This window comes from Marmota flaviventris, chromosome 19 (genome assembly GCF_047511675.1).
Source record: "Marmota flaviventris isolate mMarFla1 chromosome 19, mMarFla1.hap1, whole genome shotgun sequence".
In the NCBI taxonomy this organism is placed as follows: Eukaryota; Metazoa; Chordata; class Mammalia; order Rodentia; family Sciuridae; genus Marmota; species Marmota flaviventris.
In genome coordinates this window covers 29,714,444-29,734,983 of record NC_092516.1, presented here as the reverse complement: position 1 = coordinate 29,734,983, position 20,540 = coordinate 29,714,444, and the positions used below count along the sequence as shown (strand labels likewise).

General features: G+C 50.4%; 1 protein-coding gene across 2 annotated transcripts in view; it reads left to right on the top strand.

Annotated features, from left to right (window-relative positions):
* Nucleotides 1–5,365: 5,365 nt before the first annotated feature.
* Col26a1 (collagen type XXVI alpha 1 chain) overlaps nt 5,366–20,540 on the top strand; it is a 133,558-nt gene continuing 118,383 nt past the window's right edge. For both annotated transcript variants that reach the window (XM_027952988.2, XM_071605348.1), the window contains exon 1: nt 5,366–5,526. In XM_027952988.2, the coding sequence (XP_027808789.1) occupies nt 5,366–5,526 (161 nt within the window). The remainder of the gene's footprint in view (nt 5,527–20,540) is intronic.

Sequence of the window (20,540 nt, the reverse complement as noted above, 5' to 3'; positions counted from 1 at the left end):
GTTAGCTGGCTCCTCCTTGGTCCTTTTTCCCGGTTCCCCCATATACCTGGCCTCTGGATCGGCTTAACCTGGGGCTGTCCTCTAAGCTTATAGCTTGTTTGCCATCCTTTCTCAGTGGGAGACCCTGGGGGATAACGCAGGATTGGGCGCTGAAGGAGGTGTGGGGTGTGGTGGATAGAAGATGCCCTCCCACAGACTCTAGGCTGGGGACCCTTTGGGGGGACATGGTGATATGGACTCACTGTGCCTAAATCCCCTCCTATGGGGACACGCGACTAAATCAATCGGGGTCACTCCAAGTGAATTTGGGCTGACTACATAAAAGACACAGACTCAGAAAATGCCTTTTCTTGGGGTTCAGTGACCACTTCTTAACCACAGCTCCCATAAGGGGGGCAAGGCAGGCTGGAAAGAGAGGGAACACGTCAGACCTGGGTTTTACTAATGGAGGAGCTGATCCATGGAGCATTCTATCAAAAAAGGGCAAAAGGACAGGATTACAGTAAACAGGTGGGTGTGATTCTACCCCATCGGGTGACATCCACTCCCTGAGCGGCCCCTTTCTTATCCAAGTGGAGGTAAAGTCCACCTGTCTTGCAGTGGGTGCAATACCGTCCAGTCCCTCTTGACTCAGGACTTAAAGGTGTGTACACAGCTCCTGCCCAGGGCGGCCCCTACACTCTCCTGGCTTTATTCCTGGGCCAGGGCACAGCCTCTAGCCGACAGGGCAATGCTCCCTGAGCATTTCCTCTCCCTGTTTTATATCTTCCATCCTCTCTTCATTTTCCACGAAGTGATCTTGTTAAGCTCCCAGGAAGCAACTGCTTACCTCTGGCCACTTCCTTGAGGCTATCGCCACATTCGAGCTGGGCTTTCCAATATGGGCTCCAGTTTTTACAAGTTCTCATTGCTTTTTTTTTTTTTTTAAATCATTTTTTCAGTTGTACTTTCAACACTTCTTTTTCTCCCCTCTGAATTTCTGTTTAAGGTGGGTACGGCGACACACACACTTGTCCTGAGGCTGGGAGGCCGAGGCAGGAGGATCGTGAGTTCAAAGCCAGCCTCAGCAACTTAGCAAGGCCCTAAGCAACTCAGTGAGACCCTGTTTCTAATAAAATACCAAAAAGGGCTGGGGATGGGGCTCAGTGGTTAAGTGCCCCTGAATTCAATCCGCGGTACCAAAATAGAAACTGTCCAAGATCATGGACTATGTGGTAGCCGTCTCATTTGCCTTCTGATCTTCTAGATCTTTGCCAATGCTTGCGGAAACTGGGAAGAAGCATTTATTTCACAGGGGCCTGGTGGAATTTCGGGGTGCCTAGGTGAAGAAGGAAATTCCGATAATTTTCTATAAGATCTATGTTCTGCCGGCGTTTTTCCCTGGCCAAGTATGGAATGCTAGGAGCAAAGTCTTGAAGTCCTTTTGGTGTGACTCTTTGGCTCCCTGGAGTTCAGTAGAGCATATCCCCAGGCTTTTCTGGGGGCACAGAGCAGCTGGGGGCACGGAACAGCTAGGGGCCCCCGGCTGCCGGAGGACTCTGTATTGAAACCACCCGGCTCCTACTACTGCCTTCCTGAACTTCTGGGAAAATTGCAGAATCCATGTCCTGGAGGGCAATCCAGGGCAGATGGCAGTGGGGGAGAGTGCTGTTTTAGATTAACAGGAGGATTTATCATGCCAAGAGGTCAATATTTACCTTGGCCTCAGCTCCGATGGGTCTTTACTTCTCTGCTCAGTGGCTCTCTCTGCTGACTTCAGCAGAAGCAAAGATGTGTGTTCTGTCAGCTGCAGAGGGTGCTGGTGAGATTCTCTTATCACAAAGACCTAGAAGCAGAAGAGCAGGCTTCTCTGCTGCAGCCTGCTCTCTTCCTTGGAAACCCCAATCCCACAGCGCAACTGGCCATCTGTGGGGTGCTGGCTTCCCCCACTTCCACAACAGGGAGCCCACGGCTGCTGGTAACTCTCTTCTCCCATCTGTGAAATGGGGATGTTGAGAATCGCTGCCCTGTCTATGTGAGAGCGCTGCCCGTGTCAGAGCTGAGGGCAGAGAAAGCACTTTGTCTGCAGCAAAACCAGCTCCTATCCTGGCCAGGTCTGGGGATTATGCGATTGCTGAAGGTCACCAAGGAAATAAGAAAGACCCTTGCTTCTAGCTGGGACATGACTCTCATTCTTTGATGCTAGATTCCTGGGATTTTTGGAGACAGTGGCTTCTGCCTCTGAAGAAGGGGGAGCGTGCATTTTAGGAGTACCAAGGACAGTTTAGAAATACACGGACCCAAGTACATGCGCACAGTCGGAATCCAGGCGCCTCAGAGCGTGGCGGGCTGGAGGCGGCAGCTATAGGTACAGCCGCAACCGACCTTCTCAGGCAGAAAATGGATTCGTCCTTCCCAGGGCTTCCCCACGGAGCCCTTTATTTAAGGGCTGTTCAAACTTTCCCACTTTTTGCCGCCCACCACATGCATATTTTATCTCTAAAAAGAATGCAAATCTATGTTCTACTCAATGCTATTTCTATATTTGTTTTAAAATAGTTTCAATTTAAATTGTTGACCCTGGGATAAGATATGCCAAGTTTTGTCCTCTGAGAAAGCTCCAAATACTCCTGGGTATGAACACATTGGCTGGCCCCACTGTGGGGGTTTTGAGATGTGTGGTATCCCCCAATTTCATATCTCACCAAAGCCCTAGAAATCATAATAATCATAAATATTTATTGAGTATTACAATGTGCCAAGCATTTTATGTGAATAATTCATCTGATGTTTTTAGCACATCTATAAATCAAGGACTGTTATCCTTCTTCTGATTTTATAGATGAGGATACTCAGAGAGGTTGGGCAATTTGTCCAAAGTCACACAGCTGATGCTGGTGGGGTTGGACTCTACCGGTTGGTGCTCTCTGGGGAAGGGGCAAATGGGATGCCACTGAACCCTTCTCCATTCTTGTTGGCTTCCCTAACCCTACTGGGTGGTGTTGTAGCTATCAAGTTTGCCTACAGGAGTGACCCATCCACAGTTGCGTGTGTCCACAGCTGCCTTAAAGATCAGAGTGGAGGAAAGAGAAATTATGGAAGATTGGCTGGAAAGTCCTGAGACAAGCCAGCTTACCCTTTTTGCTTTACAAATAAAGAAGCTGGGAAGGACCAGAGAGGGTCAGTGAGCATTCCAGATTACACAGCCAGTCAGCAGGGGATCCGGAGCAGATCTGGGGCTCTGTGTTTGGGGGGTGTGGGTAACTTTACATTTCTTTTATTGATTTCATGCATCTTTCTCTATTTATCCTGCATCGTCTAAATGGAACCTCCCCTCATTTGCACAACATATGTTCAGATTGTCAGCTGTTTTTTTATTTTTAAGGAAAAAGGCCCGTTTTAATGTCTTCCTAAAGAACAATCACCTTGAGGGTGATGGCTGGGCTATTTCTGTGATGCCCCCAGCATGGTGCCAGATACACAGAAGCTGCCCGGTAAACATCTGTGGGCCCGAATTAAATTAGGGGTCCCAGATAGGAAGAAGAGGACAGAAGTTTCTAGAATGCATTCATTCTCCCTCCACAAAGACTTTCATCCTAACACAATCCTTTGCTTTACGGAGTAGAGTTAGCCCAAACTTCTCGGTTCCTCCCTCTTGGGTGTAGCCCATGGCACCGGGAAAAAATGAGTTTAAGATAAAAACAAATTCTCGTTTCCTTGCTGTAATGCATATAGCATACATTCAAGGCAGCTTCCAGCAACGCGGAATCTCTCTGGTCTTTCTGACTTCATTATGCAAGTCCAAGAGGGAAGGTGGAAGGCAGAGTGTTTGCAAAGCCTGGGGGGAATGACCTCATTGGTTAGGTGTTGGCCAGCTTCCCAAGGAGCACAGTTCAGATTCCTTTTGGGGGAGGCACTGAAAACCCCCTGATAACCCAAATTCTCCAAATCTTTTAGACCTTGAGGGAGGGATGGAGGATGAGTGGAAGGAAGTGGTCCTTGGTCCAAGTTATAGCTCCCGTTAGTGGGGTGTACATGCTCACAGGACCAGCCCTGCCTCCAAGACAGAGACCAAGGACTTGGGAAGGGTTGGGATTTAAGGGAATTGAGTGAACAGGGTGGTGGAGGAGATATGATATCTCTGGATATGCGCACCAGAGGGTATACATGGTATATGTACCTATGGGGACATATCAGGGCATGTGACAAGATGGCAACTCCTGAGAGCTGGCCTGTCCCATCACACTCTCAACAGCATCTTCCTATCTTCTAGCAATAATCCAGCAATCCTTTTACAAAATGTGCCGTGATCCAGCAGGCACCTCCCTATTGGATGAATTCTCTCCGGTCCTATAGGTGTTCTGCAGATTAGAAGCTTCCCACTCTTAGCAGGGGAGGGGGAGGGGCTCGGGGATGATTTGGAGCCAGCCCTTGGGATGCTTTGGGGGCAGTTAATCTGGAGAGGGGAACACAGTTAATCTGGAGAGGGGAAACAGGCTGGATCTCCAGTATAATCTGTCTCCACTGTGGGGGCCTTAGGGAGTATCAAGCACTGTGGGAATCCCATAGCCCAGGAAAGACCAATTTGGGCCAGGCTGGCTTTGGGCACAGTGGGGATTCTGGAACTTAGCTTTTCTATCTGTAAAAGGTGGGATTGTAGAACATCTTCTCAGGAACCACCGGTTTTCACCTTGATGAATGAGCTGTGAGGTAGGGCTTGGTGGTGAAAGGGCTATAAGTTTCCAGGGAAGTCCCTGTCGGCTGCTCTGCTAGCAGACTGGCCTTGGTGTAACCAGAACTTTGCGTAAGGAGTCAGAAGACATGCATTTTTCTAGTTGAACATTTTTGAGCCTCAGTTTCCACCTCTGAAAAGTGGGCGTGGTATCACTTCCTACCTAGAACAGTGTCGTGGGGCTTAACTATACTGTGGGGTGACATCGCTAAGGTACAGAATGGGTGCTCAAAGCGCATTTGCAAAACCGAAGTGCGGGAAGATTCTGAAACGTGTATGCGCCCCCCTCCCCCGCCCCGCCAGCCCTTGCGAGCGAGGTCTGGTGTTTGGGGTACTCGGCTCGCGGGACCCCCAGCAGAGTTTTGCATCCCAGCTCTGAGGCCACTGTCGCCTCCTCGGCCCCGGGCTGCCGAGGGTTAAAGAGAAAGCCCCACGCCCCCTTTGACGGCGCAGAGCCCACCTCGCCGAATTTGAAAAGCCGGCCCTGGAGAGGCGTGGGCGCCCCCCGCCCAGACACATCCAGCTCGGACCCAGGCTCGCTTGTGGCCGGTTCCCTCCGCTTCCCGCCCGGGCCGCGGGTTCGGTCCGGCCGCCAGTGCGCCCCTGGTAGTCCCCGCGCCGGGGACTGCGGGTCCCCGCGGGCGATCGCTCAAGATGAAGCTGGCTCTGCTCCTGCCGTGGGCGTGCTGCTGCCTGTGCGGCTCGGCGCTGGCCACCGGCTTCCTCTACCCGTTCCCGGCCGCAGCCCTGCAGCAGCAGCACGGCTACCCCGAGCCGGGCGCCGGCTCTCCTGGAAGCGGCTACGCGAGCCGCCGGTGAGTAGCGCGGGGCAGCGGGGCCTGGGGGCGCCGGGCGACCGCAGCGAGGGATGGCTGGGTGATCCGGTGCTGGGGTGCAGGGGCTGGGGACCGGGACCGCCTGGAACGAGGGACGGCGGGGCCGCGGGGCGGGGTGGCCGCATCCTGGGGCGCCGGGGACTTCGGTGGTCTCGGGCCGCGCCCACTCTCCCTCGCTGCCTGGTTTTCCCACCCTTCGCCCCTCGGCTCGGGTCTCCGAGTGGAGGTCGTCCAAACCTGCGGCGGGGACGCGCGGAGGGGGCGCCCGTGGCTCGCCAGGGCGCGAGGCGCGGGGCTCGGGGCTCTGCTCCCCGGCTCACGTGGCCCCGCAGCGCTCACCTGCGCGGCCGCGGCTTTGTGTTGGGGAGCAGTTCCTTGGGTTGCCGAGGCCGTGCGTCTGGGTCCCCTGCCTTTCCTGTCGACCTCTCCGCAACACCAGCGGGGCCACTCCGTCCAGTCTTTGGGACCGAGCCCAGGCTGCGACCTTCCGGCCACCCAGGGATGTGGAGCCTCCTCGGATCCGAAGTCTCCGCCTCAGGGGTCCGGGAAGGAGCGGGGTCACCCAGCCCAAGCGGCCGGTACTCGCCGGCCTCCTCTTCCTCCGCCGGCAGGTGGCGCCTTGGCCACCTCCGGACTGTTAGGTTGAGTGGGTTCCCGCTTTTGAATTCGCAAAGGAAACGGGTGGCGCTCAAGTCGATTCCGCTGGAACTTAGCTGTCCCCCATTTAGTAACTGCAACCCGCATCCTGTGCTACCGCGCGGGGACACACGGCCTGGACCCGTGCCTTCCCGCTCCTGATCCGTGAACCAATTAACTTTAATCCGTTAACTTAATTAAGTTATTAAAGTATTAACTTTCCTTCAACAGAGAACTAGGCCCAGAGAGGGTTCCCAAGTTCAATGGCAACTTGGGGCTGATCCCATATCTTCCTTCTCCAAATCCGAAGCGGCCTTCCGTTCTACTCTGCTGATGATAGGAGGTCCCTGTTCTTTTTGCCCCTTGATATTTACCAAACCCGAGATCTCCCACGACGAATTCCCACAATGCCCTACTGGGCACCACTTCACATCTGGAGGAGGGACCCGGGAAAGGCTAAAGGTACTTCTGCATAAGTTTTCACGCAATTCTGTTTCCCCCATTTTGTTTGAAAATACTTCTAGAGGCTTCTATTAGGAGAATTCTTGGAACACCCACGAGAGTGTGGTCTCTGTCCACTCGCATAGGGAGCAGTGCAATAGGTAAACTTCTCAAGTTGCAGAATAATATTGCATGATCTCATTTATAGAAAACACACAACAAAACAAAATAGATATCCATCTAAGTATATTAGTGCACAGAAAGAGTTTTTAGAAAACTGTTTCCAGAAGTTAACTATATGGAGGGACCTGGGGTCTGGACCCAAGGACCAGAGCTGGCCCTCTTATCTGCAAATTTGCATCGGAAGATTCAACCAAACTCAGATTAGGATTTTTTTTTTTTTAAAATTTGCATCTGTTCTGAACATGTACAGACTTTTTTCTTGTTATTATTCTCTAAACCACACAAGGCAATGACTCGATACATATCATTTACATTGTAGTAGGTATTGTTAAGTCATCTTGAGATGATTTAAATTATATAGCAGACTGTCTTTCCATAGAACATATAAGGGACTGGAGTAGCTTTGGAGTTTGGTATCCTGGGTGGTGGTGGTGGTGGTGGTGGTGGTGGTGGTGGTGAAAGTTTTGGAGTCAATCCCCAGCAGATATTGAGAGGCAAACGTACCCCATTTCCCTTCTGCCTGCATGTTTTACAAGGAACATTCATGTCTTACTTTTGCAATTAAAATAGAACGTGTGGGAAGGGGGTTGGAGGCCCCTGCAGCCTGGAACTACCCGAGAGGAGCTAGAGATGACTTCCATGGAGCGGGTAATACCTGGGGACCGCGTTCTGACATTTGATGGACTGGGAAGTCTCCACTGAGACTTGGAAGGGATTGTTTCAATGCCCCGGGCTTCTGCCCTTGAAAAAGGCAAGCAGGTGGGGAGCCAGCCCAGTCCACCCTCTACCTCGGTTTCTTCCCACACCGTGAGGGGCTTTACCCACAGACCCATGAAGCCCTCCATCTGCACCCCCAGCTCAGTCCACACCCATCACAATGTGTCACCCTTTGGCCAAGGAGTGGGCACTTTGACTGCTGGTTTGTCCTTGAAGCATGGCCTGGGACAAGCAGTCCTGGAAATGGGCTTGGGGGCATCTGGGCAAGGACCCTGCACCCAAGGAGCCAGACCTAGAAACCTCTAGCCCATCTTCTTGAGCAGATGCATTAGCCTTGGGGTTGCCTGTCCATTGCAAGAAGGTGGATCTTAGAAAGGAGAGATGGCTGGGGTCATGTGCCTAGGTCCCTTGGCTGGTGCGATGTGTGTTCCCAGGAGTGCATATTCTGGAATTTCTGGGAGGGACGCTGGGAGGGTCTGCACTTGCCCCAAGCATGTCCTGGTGCCAGAGGGAACACAGCCTTAAATAGCAAATAAATGGCAAGTCAAGAGACAGAAACTACAGATGGAAGAGAAAAGAGCTTTCTATTTCAGTACTTAGGATGACAGCTTTTTTCCTTACTTTTAGAATGAAGACCTCAGAAATTTCATTTTGCACTGGGTCTCACCATTTGGCTAGGTCTTGCTCTCATACCTGAGGTGCATACCAGGGCTCGGCTCACCAGAATGAACTGAGGAGATAAAAAAGTTTCATGTCCAGAGCCCACCGCCACTCTGCCTGGAAATCTGCATTTTAATGGCGTCCCCGGTGGTTTGTCCTGTAGCCAGGTTTGGAAAACACCACACTGAGAACAGGATTTCTCGAGATTTCTTTCATCATGACCCATAATAAGAAAAACCTTTTATATGGTGATTTTACACACACACACCACACACACACACACACACATCTGAAACGAGTTTTGCAAAATGATACTGTGTCCATATGTGATACTCTCTTTTTTTATTGTATTCCATCTAGTTCATAAAAGTATGCTTACCAGGACTCAGAAAATGGATTCCACAGCCCCCTCGTGGGTCTGAGCCTGGGCCTGCCAATGAAAACCGTGGCTCCTGGAGCCAAATAGGGATTCTCACTCTGGGCACCTTGATTGCATGTGACTTGGTGACTGAGCTCTCGCTTTCCTAAGTTTCTTCCCTGGAGATGGAATCAATCTCCTACTGCTTCACTCCCCCGAGGGCCCTGACCAGGTCACCTTGAGACTTGAATGCCACAGGAGCCTGGTCTGAGACCCCCTCACCTCCACTCCCCACTTCTTGGGAATGCAAACTTACCCAGGTTGGGCATTTAGCCACCTGGGACTCCAACATGAGGGCCAAGGACCTCTGGCCAGTAGGGAGCTCGCAGCAAACCCCAAGGAAGTGAATAATCCCATCCAACAGGGCCTTGTGGTCCCCACTGTGTCTCGTGTCTGCAGGTTTGGGCCTTGCCTCTTGGTCCCCACGTGCCTTGTGTTCAAGAAGTGACTTTTGGGCACAGACTAGGTGCTGGGTGCTGGGGGCTGTGAGATGATTCAGATCCAGTCTCTGCCCTTGTTGAGCTCAGAGGCTGGCTGAGAAAGTCACACCCATAAACAAGTGTGGGATTCTCTGGGATGTGGAACGGATCGGAGCGAGCAGGCGGGGTGCCTATCAGCAATGGTCACATGGGAGACTTTGGATGTGGGAGTTGGGGGTGATTCATGGTGCCTATTTCATGAGATTGTTCTGGGGCTTAAATGAGTTTACAGTTGTTAAATCCACAGTGCACGTTCTGTTCAGGCTGGTGGCATCTAGTGTGCTGGTGTAACTTGCAAAGGCTGCAGAGATGGGGTACTGTGGCACAAATATATGGAGCCATGTGTTTCAGTCTGAGTACTTGAGATGAGGTCATTTATAGCTTTTATTTTTTTCAGGTCTGAGGTTTGAAACCAGGAGTGCTCTGTTACTGAGCCACACCCCCAGCCCTTTTTAATTTTTTTTTTTTTTAATTTTGAGACAGGGTCTTACTAAGTTGCTTAGGGCCTCGATAAGTTGCTGAGGCTGGCCTTGAACTTGCCATCCTCCTGTTTCAGTCTCCTGAGCCACTGTGCCCAGCTAGACTAGGTAATATATAAAGAATGGAGATGTATTTCTCACAGTTTGGGAGGTTGGAAGTCCACGATCAAGTGGTCCATAGAAACCCACTCCTAAGACAGTGGCATTAATATATCACCTGGTGGATCAGATAGAGAGGGGAGGGTGGCCTCATCACCTCTCTGGGATTCTACCTCCCAACACTGCAGCACTGGGGATTCGGTGTCCAATGCATGCGCTCTAGGGGACTCATTCAAACCATGGCACCACAGTGCCCTTTTCTGGGGTGAGTTTCGTTAGGCTGGTGTCTCCAACCACATACATCAGGAACGGCTGGCTACCCATGAAGGCTGAATTCAGAGGTCCCCAGAAGGGTCACCGCCTGAGCTGGATCTTGGAGATGAGCAAGGACGTGGGGGGCAGGGACGGCGGGGGTTGCATTTGGGACAAACACACAGCTATTTGCAGGTGCCTGGCCTATGTGCTTGGCAGGGGGCGGGCCAATGACTGGATAGTGGGCAGGAGGGGGACTGGCTGGGCCTTGGAGGCTGGACGTGAAGCCTCTCTTCTGCCACCTTAAGGAGTCTGGGCTTTATAGTGTGAGCATGGCCCTAGGCCCGTGCCAACTTTGCTGGTGGCAGGAGGCTGGCTAAAGAAGAAGAGCAAAAGGAGGGGGGCCAGCTGAAGGGATCCAAAGAAGGGCAAGGGCAGTGGGGGGGCAGAGGGGAGTGGAGCCCTCGAACACCCCCAGAGGCAGGAATGAATCTCCGCCCCAAGTTCTGGCTTGGGGACTCCAAGGAGCTGCCTGCAACATGGCCAAATTCTGCAGAATTGTCTCAGCTTTGCAAAAGGCAGTGAAGTGTAGTGTGAGATGCTTTAAATTGTCCTCCAAGTGGTTTCCACACCCACAGTCTCGCATCTCGCCTGACTCAACGCAGGTTAGGTACTTACTGGATGTTTGTCAAACCTATGAATGAACAAGGGAATGAATGGAGGGACAAAGCCCGGACTTCCCTCTTCTGGGAAATGACATGGTGGCCTCTGCCCCAGCGCATATGTGCAGGACCTGCAAGGACCCTGGAGCCAGGACCTTGTCTGCACTTTGCTCCCACCAGGCCAGCTCTGGAAGACACTTCCAGAGGGCCCGAGGCAGCTGCAGTAGAGGACCCTGCTTCTCCTATCTTGCCCAGTGCAAGTGGAGGGAGGGAGGGGACTTTTTTCTGAGAGTCACACACTACACAGGATGACCTCTATGCAGCTAGCTGGCAGAGACTGTCTCCGAAAGCCCCAGGGCTCTCCGAATCTCCTGTCCTTCTCTCTCCTCTCTCTTGCAGCTTGTCTGTTATTTTAAAATCCATTCCCAGAGAAACAATCGCTATGGCAATAAGAAAGACCCCCGGCTTCTCTTGGCTCCAGCAGGCTTGACACTTCATTGCTGTTGTAGGAGTGTGTGAGCTGGCCTGGGACCAGCTCTGCCTGGGGCAGGGGACCGCGCAGCAGTAAGTAACTGTGAGAGGATTTTCAGGAATGTCAGCCCAAGGCGCTGGGGAACCCCACAGACCATCCTAGAAAAGCGTCCACTGACTGGCTGTTCTCTCCCAGTGGGCAGGGGGCCCGGCTCCTCTGGCCCCAGCTTCCTTCCTGTCCTTGTTTCTCAGAAACCAGGGTCCAGCTGGTCCTCTTTGGTAAGAGATGGCCTGTAAGAGTCCACCTTGAGCCCAGCGGCCTCAGGCCAGGTTCCTTCTGTCATACTCAGGGGCAGAGGCGTGGGTCTGTCCCCACCCCCAGCTGCCTCCAGAGACAGAAGGTCAGAGATGGCCACGTTGTCGTCTGAGTCACGATGACTTTGCCAGCTCTCTGCTGCCCTTAGCAATGTTTCCTGAGCTGCTTCTGCCCGGTGTTAAGGGATATTTCTAGAAAACAGTATGGGAAGTGCTCATTCACAAAGCTGCAGTTTCCTTGCTGAAGAGGGAGCATGTGAAGAGAAGGCTCAGGAGCCAGGCTGCTCAGTGTAGCTCTGACGGTGTTGCCTGACCTCCTGGGCCTCGGCCTCCTCTGTGAAATGGGGACGATGATCGTGTGTGCTTCATAGGACCCTTCTGGAAATTATGTGGGATAATGAAGTGCTTGGGACATGATCTAGTTAGTCAACCTACTCAGTGGCCTGGTGAAACACAAAGGCTTTTTCAGACCACATGGGGTGCTGACAAGGCCTTTCGAAGCAGGGGGGCAAGGGGGCTGTATGGGCTTGGGAGCGTTTTGTGATGACTGTGTCCCAGGCCACGTGCTCTGGGAGCTGCAGACCTGTGGATGAGGCTTTGTGCTGAGGATTTCCTGCAGGAGTCCCGGCTTGAAGCCGGGCTTATAGGGTGGGCTGAGCACCTAAGCAGGTGCCCAGCCCCTATGGAGGTGGTTCCTAAGCTTGCCCACCAAGGTCATGTCCATCTTAGCCCTGGGGGCTGTGTCTACGCTCCAGGCTGCAGGAGACCCTGAGAGACCCAGAGCTGGGGTCCTGCTGGTGTCCCCTCATCTCTTAGGACTCTGCCCAGCTTCCCAGGGTTGGGAGCTAGGTGGGGGTCGTCTGTGCCCTCAGATGACCCTCAGCCACTAGAGGAGCTGTAAGAAAGGATCAGAAGGTAACTGGGGGGCAGGTGGGAGGGCCTGGGGACACTGAGATGCCCAAGGTGAGGTCTGAGGCTGAGGAGTCCTGATGAGCTTTGTGCCCGGGCCCGTGTGACAGCTGGGGAAACCCAGGGGAGGGAGAGGGCTTTTCCTGCCGAGTCTGCAGCTGGCCTGTGTGACTCACCAAGGGACCCAGGGTCAAACCCGCACATTTCTGTCTCATCAGTAAAAAAAAAAAAAAGTGGGATTAGGCTGGGAGAAAGCTTGTTTGCTAAACTTGCAGACTAATTATTAATCATTATTAATCGGTACCTTCCTGCTCCCTTGGAGAGGGCCCAGCTCTGTGGCTCCCCCCACTTCTACCACACTCGGTGGCCCTGCGGGATGCAGGCCTCCACTCCTTGCGTGAGGGCACCAACATTTGCCTGTGTGATCTGTTTGGACTCGTCCTGGGCTGCGGTCTGTAGCCCAAACATTTTAGGCCTTTGTTTGTAAGAATCTGCTCTCCCCGCCCCTCTTCCCCATTCCAGAAGGGCAGGAATGGGGAATGTATGGCACTGGCCTAAGACGCCCCCACAGTTCCCAGCACCCAGGAGGCCCCTGCGGAGGCCCACAGAGCTTTACAAAGGACAAGATTGCTTTCCTCTGCCTGGGGGAGTCCCCTGCATGGTGCCCTGTGGACCCGTGGCAGGGGCTGGGCATGCCCAGCCTCCCGTGGGCTTCCCCAGCGCCTGTGGCTAGGAAGCCCTCTGCAGGAGGGTGGAGTCGCCTTCTGGTTTGGCTCTGCTGACTGCAGCCAGGCCAGTTGCCTCGGGCCTGTGACATTTTTGTCATTCCAGCTCCCCTGGAAGGGCTTATGTGGGAATCCACATCACTCTCTTCCTGCCTCCCTGTGATTGATTTGGCCACAGGGCTAATTCTTGGGCTCCAAGAGGTCTTGGGCTGCCTGGGCACCCATTTCTGGGGTGATATGACCCCGGGCTGCTGCAAGAATTGCTAGCCTCTGAAGTCTTTTGTTCTGTGTCTGCTGATGACAATTTGTTTGGACTGTGGAACTCTCTGTGGAAGACCTCTGAACAGGTGTGCATGCCTCCCTGGGGAGGCAACTGAGCAGGGGTGAGAATCCCACACCAGGGGCCCAGAGGGGGCTCCATCCTGACTCTGCCTGGCTGCCCCTGGTCTCTGGGCTCTGCTCCACTGGCTGCTTTTTAACCTAAAGCTTTTTCCCGCCCCAGGGCCTTGGCACTTGTTGCTTTTCTGCCTTGATCAGTCCTTGCTTTCTTTTGGCCTCATTAATTCGTGCTCCTTTCTGTGACCAGCTTAAGTATCATATCTGCAGAGAACCTTCTCTTGTCCCTCAAGATGAATCAGCTCCTTGTCTCGGTGCGCTCGGAGTTAGCACTGTTACAGAGAAACTCATGACAACCATCCATGAATCCCATAACAAATGGATTGATAGTTATTTCATGGTTGTCTGCCTGGGACTGTGGATTCCGCGAGGATAGAGATGCCTTCTGTCTTGAGTGGTGCTGTTATCTCTAAATTATTGCCTGGATTACAGCAAGGACTCGGGAAGGGACTGAACATTTTGCCAGCTAAATTGATTTTCTACAGCTGTAATAGATGGCTATAAACTTAGTGGCTTAAAACAGTACAAATTTGTTGTCTTACTGTTCTTGAGGACAGAGTTTTATAAAGGTCTTCACAGGGCCCGTCCCTCTAGAGCCTCTCCGCCTTGTCTTCTAGAGGTGCAGGGTCCACGTCTCTTCTCTTTTTCCCTAACGCAGATTCACCTTCCTTCCTTGAGTATAGGTTAGGCTCCCCTGGATAATCTGGGATAATCTCTCCATTTGGACAATCTTAGTTTAATCATGTCTGCAAAGTCCCTTTCACCATGTAAGATGACAGCTTCACAGGTCCCACGGATTTGGATGAGGACATCCTTGGGGGAGCCATGATTTAGCCTTGAACAGAAACAGTTCATGATAACGGCATGACCCTCCCACCCAAGTTTACATAGGCTGTGAGGTAGGGATTTACAGTTTCACAAGGCTGTGAGGTAGGGGTTTATAGTTTCACATAAGCCGTGAGGTAGGGATCTAACTAGAGGTTTTCCCAAACTTTCTCCTACTGTTATTGACTAGTCCCATCCTTTCTTGCTGATTTGAAATGATACTTTTAGCACATACTTAATTTTTCCATATGCATGATCCCTTTTCCAAACTCCTGGTTTCTAATGAACTGTTTATCTGGTCTAATGCCAAAATCATGCCTTTTTTTTTTGGCTTGGGATTGAGCCAGGACCTTGCACATGGCAGGCAGGTTCTGTGCCACTAAGCTACACTGTTTTAATTACCATATCTTTATTGAATGTTATCTTAGCTGATACAGCAATTCTTTCTTTACTGTTGCCCTTCGTCAAAGTATTCTTAGCTGTTCTTGTGCATTTTTTTCCTTTGGGGTGAGTTTTAAAATCATCTTTTCTTAGTACTATGAAATACATTGTTGGAATTTTGATCAGTTTGTGATGAATTAATGGACTAATAAAAGGACATGTTTGTACTAATGTGTGTTTTTTTTTTTTTTTTTTTTTTTGGGAAAAAGGACTATCACTTCACTTAGTCAGGTATTTTTAGGTTTATTCTTTGGCATTTTATAATTTTTATTGCTATCATGAATGAGGTCTTGACATTCATAAATGTTTATGGCCAGCAAATGGGAAAGCAGTTAATTTGGGTAATGTTGATCTTGTTTCAACTACACTAATAAATTTCTTAAAAATCATTTTAATCATTTTTCAGGTGGTTCTCTAGGGTTTTGAGGTAGACAATATTATTGTCTCCCAGTGAGTGGGTGGGTGGGGGGTGGGTAGGGGGCGTGAACAAGCAGATGAGCTGCTCCATGTGAAAGTCAAGACCTTATTTGATCACAGAATCAGAGAATGGTGGTTTCCAGGGGCTGTGGGGAGGGGGACCTTGGGAGATGTTGGTGAAAGGGTGCAAAGTTCCAGTTGTGTAAGATGAACAAATTCTGTAGGGCTAACATACAGCAATGTGACTACAGTTATCAATAAATGATATTGTATGTATACTTGAATTTTTGCCAAGAGGGTAGATCTTAAGTGTCCTCATTGAAGAGAAAGAAAGAAAGGGGAGATAAGAAAGAAAATTGAGATTGCATTAGTCAGTTTTGTGTCACTATAATACATTACCTGACATAGGCTGCTTATGAAGCAAAGAGAGGTTTATTTTGGCTCATAGTTCTGGAGGTTTAAGTTCAAGACGGTGGAACCCCCTTTAGTCTGGGCCTCTGGTGAAGGTGGCACATCCAGGTGGGAGTACATTTTAGAGTGAGCAGTCACATTTCAAGCCGGGATCGGAGAGAGAAGGGCAGGGTCCTATAGTCCCCTTCAAGGTATTCCCACTAGCTCCTGCTCTTAATATCCTTTCTCCTCCAGCACCTCTTCCATTTATTAAATGAACAGATAAATAATGGACTGTGAGTTCCAGACTCCTGCTAGGAGCAATCATTCTCATTTGAGGTTACAGCTCTGCCCCTTTATCTAGGGGACACGTTCCAAGACCGGGGGATGTCTGAAACTACAGATGGGACCAGTCTCTGTATATACTATATTTTTTTCCTGTATATACATACCTATGCCAACATTTAATTTACAGTTCATTAGGCTTAGTAAGAGATGAATAATATAAAGCAATTATAACAATATACTGTAGTAAAAGGTAGGTGAATTTGTTCTCTTACTTGAAAGAGTCAAGAGTATCTGTGCTAACATAGCATCTTCAGGCTCTGGCTGACCGTGGGTTGCGGAAGACTTGCAAAGGAAAACCATGGATAAGGGGGACTGTGGTCATTGCTGCTTCCCTTATCCCAGCCAGACCCTCATCAGGGGCAGCTTCATCCTCCTGAAAACAGTCCTGAGCGCAGACCCCGGTCCATGAGCTGTCAACTCCTGCGGGTCTTTTTCGTTCTCCCCTTTGGAGCCCAGCATCTGATGAGGGTGGTTCCAGCGCTGAGTGACAGGCGGGAAGGGTGAGCCTCCCTCCTCCCCCATCCCGCTTGTCTGATGCTGGGGAATGCAGGGACAGGGGGACCCAAGGACCTGATTAGCACAGCCAGGAACACAGCCCCGTGTCCCTCACATAGGTGTGCCAGGTAGGTAGGGTCCACACTACAGGTGGCCCCGCAGATTCCGAAGGGTGGGAAAACAGAGCCTCTTCCAGGTACTCAGAAATCACAGAGAAAGCTCGGACCGACTGCCAGCACAAGAGGTCAGAATCATGAGTCCCTGGAGTCTTGGGACCCCCACCAGTGGGGATGGGGGCAAGGGTCTTCTATCATCACCACACTCCTGGCACCTGCGAATAGAGAGACCGGAGAGTAATAGCTAAGCAGGCTCGTGCTGGGTGGGCATCTGCCCGCCCTGTGGGTAAAACCTCAGTGCTCATGCGCGGGGTGGGTGGAGCTGACAGCGCCTGGGTTCACCCCTGGCATTGGAGTTGGGTCAGCTGGGTTCCTTACCTGGCTGTGGACAAGTTATGGTTCACTTGCATTAGTTGACTCACCTGGGAAATGGGACTAATGGAGCCAGTTCCCGGGACTGTGGGAACAGCAAATGAGCCTTCGATCAGGGCTGTGTTCCTTGCTGAATGGCTCCTGCCCAGCCTGTGCCTGGAGCCCTCCTCCTCTGGTCCTGTCGGTTCTTGCTTTGTTCTTATTTCACGTGCTTGCTCTGTACCTGGGCAGCAACCCCCTTGGGGTCAGGAACCTCACCCTAGATGGCTCTGTCTGCCATGACGGGAGCCCAGGAGGTGGACAAGAGCCTTACTTGTGGATTTACGTGCAGCCAGACCAGTTGGGACCCTCTTGGGTTGACTTTTCAGGTTGTGATGTCCCACTCAGGAGCTGGTGGAGCTGGATTGAATCCTGACCCAGAGCAGCCCTGGGGTGCACGGGGTGAGGGTCCTGGCAGCTGATGAGCCAAGGCCCATCCTGCCTTTGCCCCCTACCATGGCAGGGAGGTGGGAATGCTCAGAGCTGTCTGCCTGCTGGGCTTAGGCATGGGACAGCTGTGCATGGGGACAGCTGCCTCAGCTTTGGGACACAGGATCTGCTCCCGAGATTAATAACAGAGCCCAGCCAAGACCGTGGGGAGCAGAGCAGGGCTAGGGTTACCTCGCACCAGGAAATGCGCCTGCCCTGCTGACAGCGGGTGGGGAGCCTGCAGGATGGATGGGCTCTTGGGGCGCCAGGGGTGGCTGGGCAAGGCAGCTCACAGCTGGCCCAGCCAAATCTGCTCCCTGGGGATGCAAACCGACCCTCTCCAGAGCTGCTCGATTTCCGCTGGGCCCAACCCCGGCATGTGCTGATCTCCAAGAATTATGTGAAGAGTTAGGAATGGAAACCAAATGTCGGTGTCAGGTAGAGAGAGCTGATAGACCCTGAGGCCCCGCAGGCCTGGGAGCTCCTGGGACCAGCACAGATGTTTAGGTGAAAGGAGCCCTTGTGCATTTTCTTAAAAAAAAAAAAAAAGTTTATTTTTCCCCCTGGCATTTATTATAGAAAAATCTAGAAATCAAAGGAAAGACTTCATTTATCATTCCATTTTGTAAAAAGTGTTAAACTTTAATTTTTTTTTCATTGCGGCACCATAAACCATTTTTAAGCGTACTGTTCAGTGGCATTAAGTGTATTTGCATTGTTATGAAGTCATCACTACCATGGATCTGGGGAACTCTTTTCATATTGCAAAACGGAAGCCCTGTCCCCAGGACCCATCCAGGCCTCCCCTCCCCCAGCCCCTGGCAGCTGCTTCTCTCGTTTAGTTTCTGTGAAGTTGATGCTTGTAGGTACCTCCTTTAAGTGGAATCATGCGTGTTGGTTATTTGACTGGATTATTTCACTTAGCAAGAGTTTCTCAAGTTTCATCCGTGCTGTGGAATGTGTTGAAACTGCCTACCTTTTAAAGGCTGAATTATATGCATATGTGCGCGCGCGCACACACACACACACACATGTTTGATGGAGACTTGGATTTTTTCCCACCCTTTGACTATTACAATTTTCTTTTTCCTGGTACTGGAAATGGAACCCAGGAGTGCTCTGTCACTGAGCTATATCCCCAGCCCTACTTATTTACATTGATTTATTATGTTGCTTTTGCTTTTTTCGGTACTGGGGATTGAACCCAGGGCCTCCAGCATGCTAGGCAAGTGTTCTATCACAGAGTTCTTCTCCAGTCCTTCTTATTTTTTTCTTTTGAGATAAGGACTTGTTAAGTTGCTGAGGCTGGGCTTGAACTTTCAGTTCTCCTGCCTCAGTCTCCTGAGTAGCTGAGATGATACACCGCTGTGCATGGCCTTTACTGGTATCTTTCGAGGAGAAGAAGTTTTCAGTTTTGAATTACTAAATAAATCTTTTTTTTTAATATTTATTTTTTTAGGTATAGATGGACACAACACAATGCCTTTATTTTAATGTGGTGCTGAGGATCGAACCCGGGTCCCGCCCATGCTAGGCGAGCGCTCTACCGCTGAGCCACAGTCCCAGCCCTAAATAAATCTTTTTTTTTTTTTGTTGTTTAATTTGCTGTCTGATTGTTTTAGTGTCATAGCTAAGAAATCATCAGCAAATCCAACATCATGAAGCTTCTTCTCTATTCCTCTAAGAGTTTTGTACTTTCAGACTTTACAGTTAGGTCTTTAATTCATTTTTGAGCTTTTTCATATATGGTATAAGGTCAAGATCCAACTTCATCCTTTTGCATGTGGATATTCAATTTTCCCAATACTGTTTGTTGAAAAGACTGTTCTTGTCCTATCAATTCTGTTAATATTTTCTTTAGAGACACGGTCTCACCAAGTTGCTTACAGCCCTGCTAATTTGTTGAGGCTGGCTTTGAACTCGAGATCCTCCTGCCTTCACCTCCCCAGCTGTTAGGATTACAGGCATGTGCCCCTGTGCCCATATTTAAGAATCAACAATTGTCCACATTTGATTTTTGCTGTGTCTTTTTTATTCATTGCTTTTGCACAGTTGGGATCCCACAGCTCGTATCGAGGAGGACAGGACCTTAGACTCAGGTCTTGCCTTTTCCCTTAAACAGATTTACCAGCGTCTCCAGGAAGCAGTTTTCCTTCATCCCTTAGAAGGTTACATATGGCCATGGGCTCCCAGAGATGTGAGTGCACACGGCAATGTAGAAAGGGGCCTCCATACAAGGCCTGGAGTTACCGAGATCTGGACAAAGGGTGCTTTGGTTTGGATTTTAAATATCCCCCAAGGTGCATATGCCATAGGATTGGTCACCAGCTTATGATGCTACTGAAAGGTGACAAAACTTTTAGGAGGTAGGGCCTAGTGAAAAGAAGCTAGGCCATTGAGGGACATGCCTTTGTAGGGGACCCTGGGACCCCGGTCCCTTCCCCTCTCCCTCTGCTTCTGGAACACTCGAAGATGAATGCCTCTTCCACCATGAGTTCTGACTCACCACAGGCCCTAAATCACAGAGCCAAGTGGCTGTGGCCGCAGATCTCTGAAACCACAGGCGGAAACAAATCTTTCCCCTTTTTAAGTTGATTTTCTCAGGTGTTTTGTGACAGTGGCAGAAAGCTGACTAATACAAAGTGATAGAAGGAAACAGGCAGGAGCAAAGTCATTTCTACTTCAAAGTTGGAGGTGAAGATTAAACAAGAATCATCCTTAAAGCACAGTACTTTATCCCTGCTGGGTCATATATCTGAATTTTTAATTTCACTTTTCAGTTTTTATAAAAGTTACATGTGTACACAACGTAAAGAATCAACTCTACAAAACTTAAAAATGGAAAATGATAGTCCTCTATCATACACCTCTTCTCCTCCCCAGAGACCACCGCATCTCCAAAAATCAGAATTTTATTGCTATGTATGGGAAATGACTTTTCCATCTTAGGTGTTAGGTTCGACTCTCCACTATGAGAGATGAGGGCGGAACTTTGTCTACACACTGCTGTCCCCATCCCATATATTTCCTGTAACCCCTTTCCTGATACCCTTCACTTGTACCACAATTCTGGTTAGCCCAGTACTTAGGACTTACAGTCCACCCTAGGGAGAGCTGGGCCTGGCAATGCACTATGGATTTTTCTTTTTCTTCCCACATTTTTTTTTTAACTTTTCTTATTTCTGCTCAGTTAGCTTTCCGTGGAATCATTCTAAATCATGCCCAAACTCTCTCCTGGTTGCACAATTTTTCTTCTGAGATCTGGGCTGATGGAAGTGA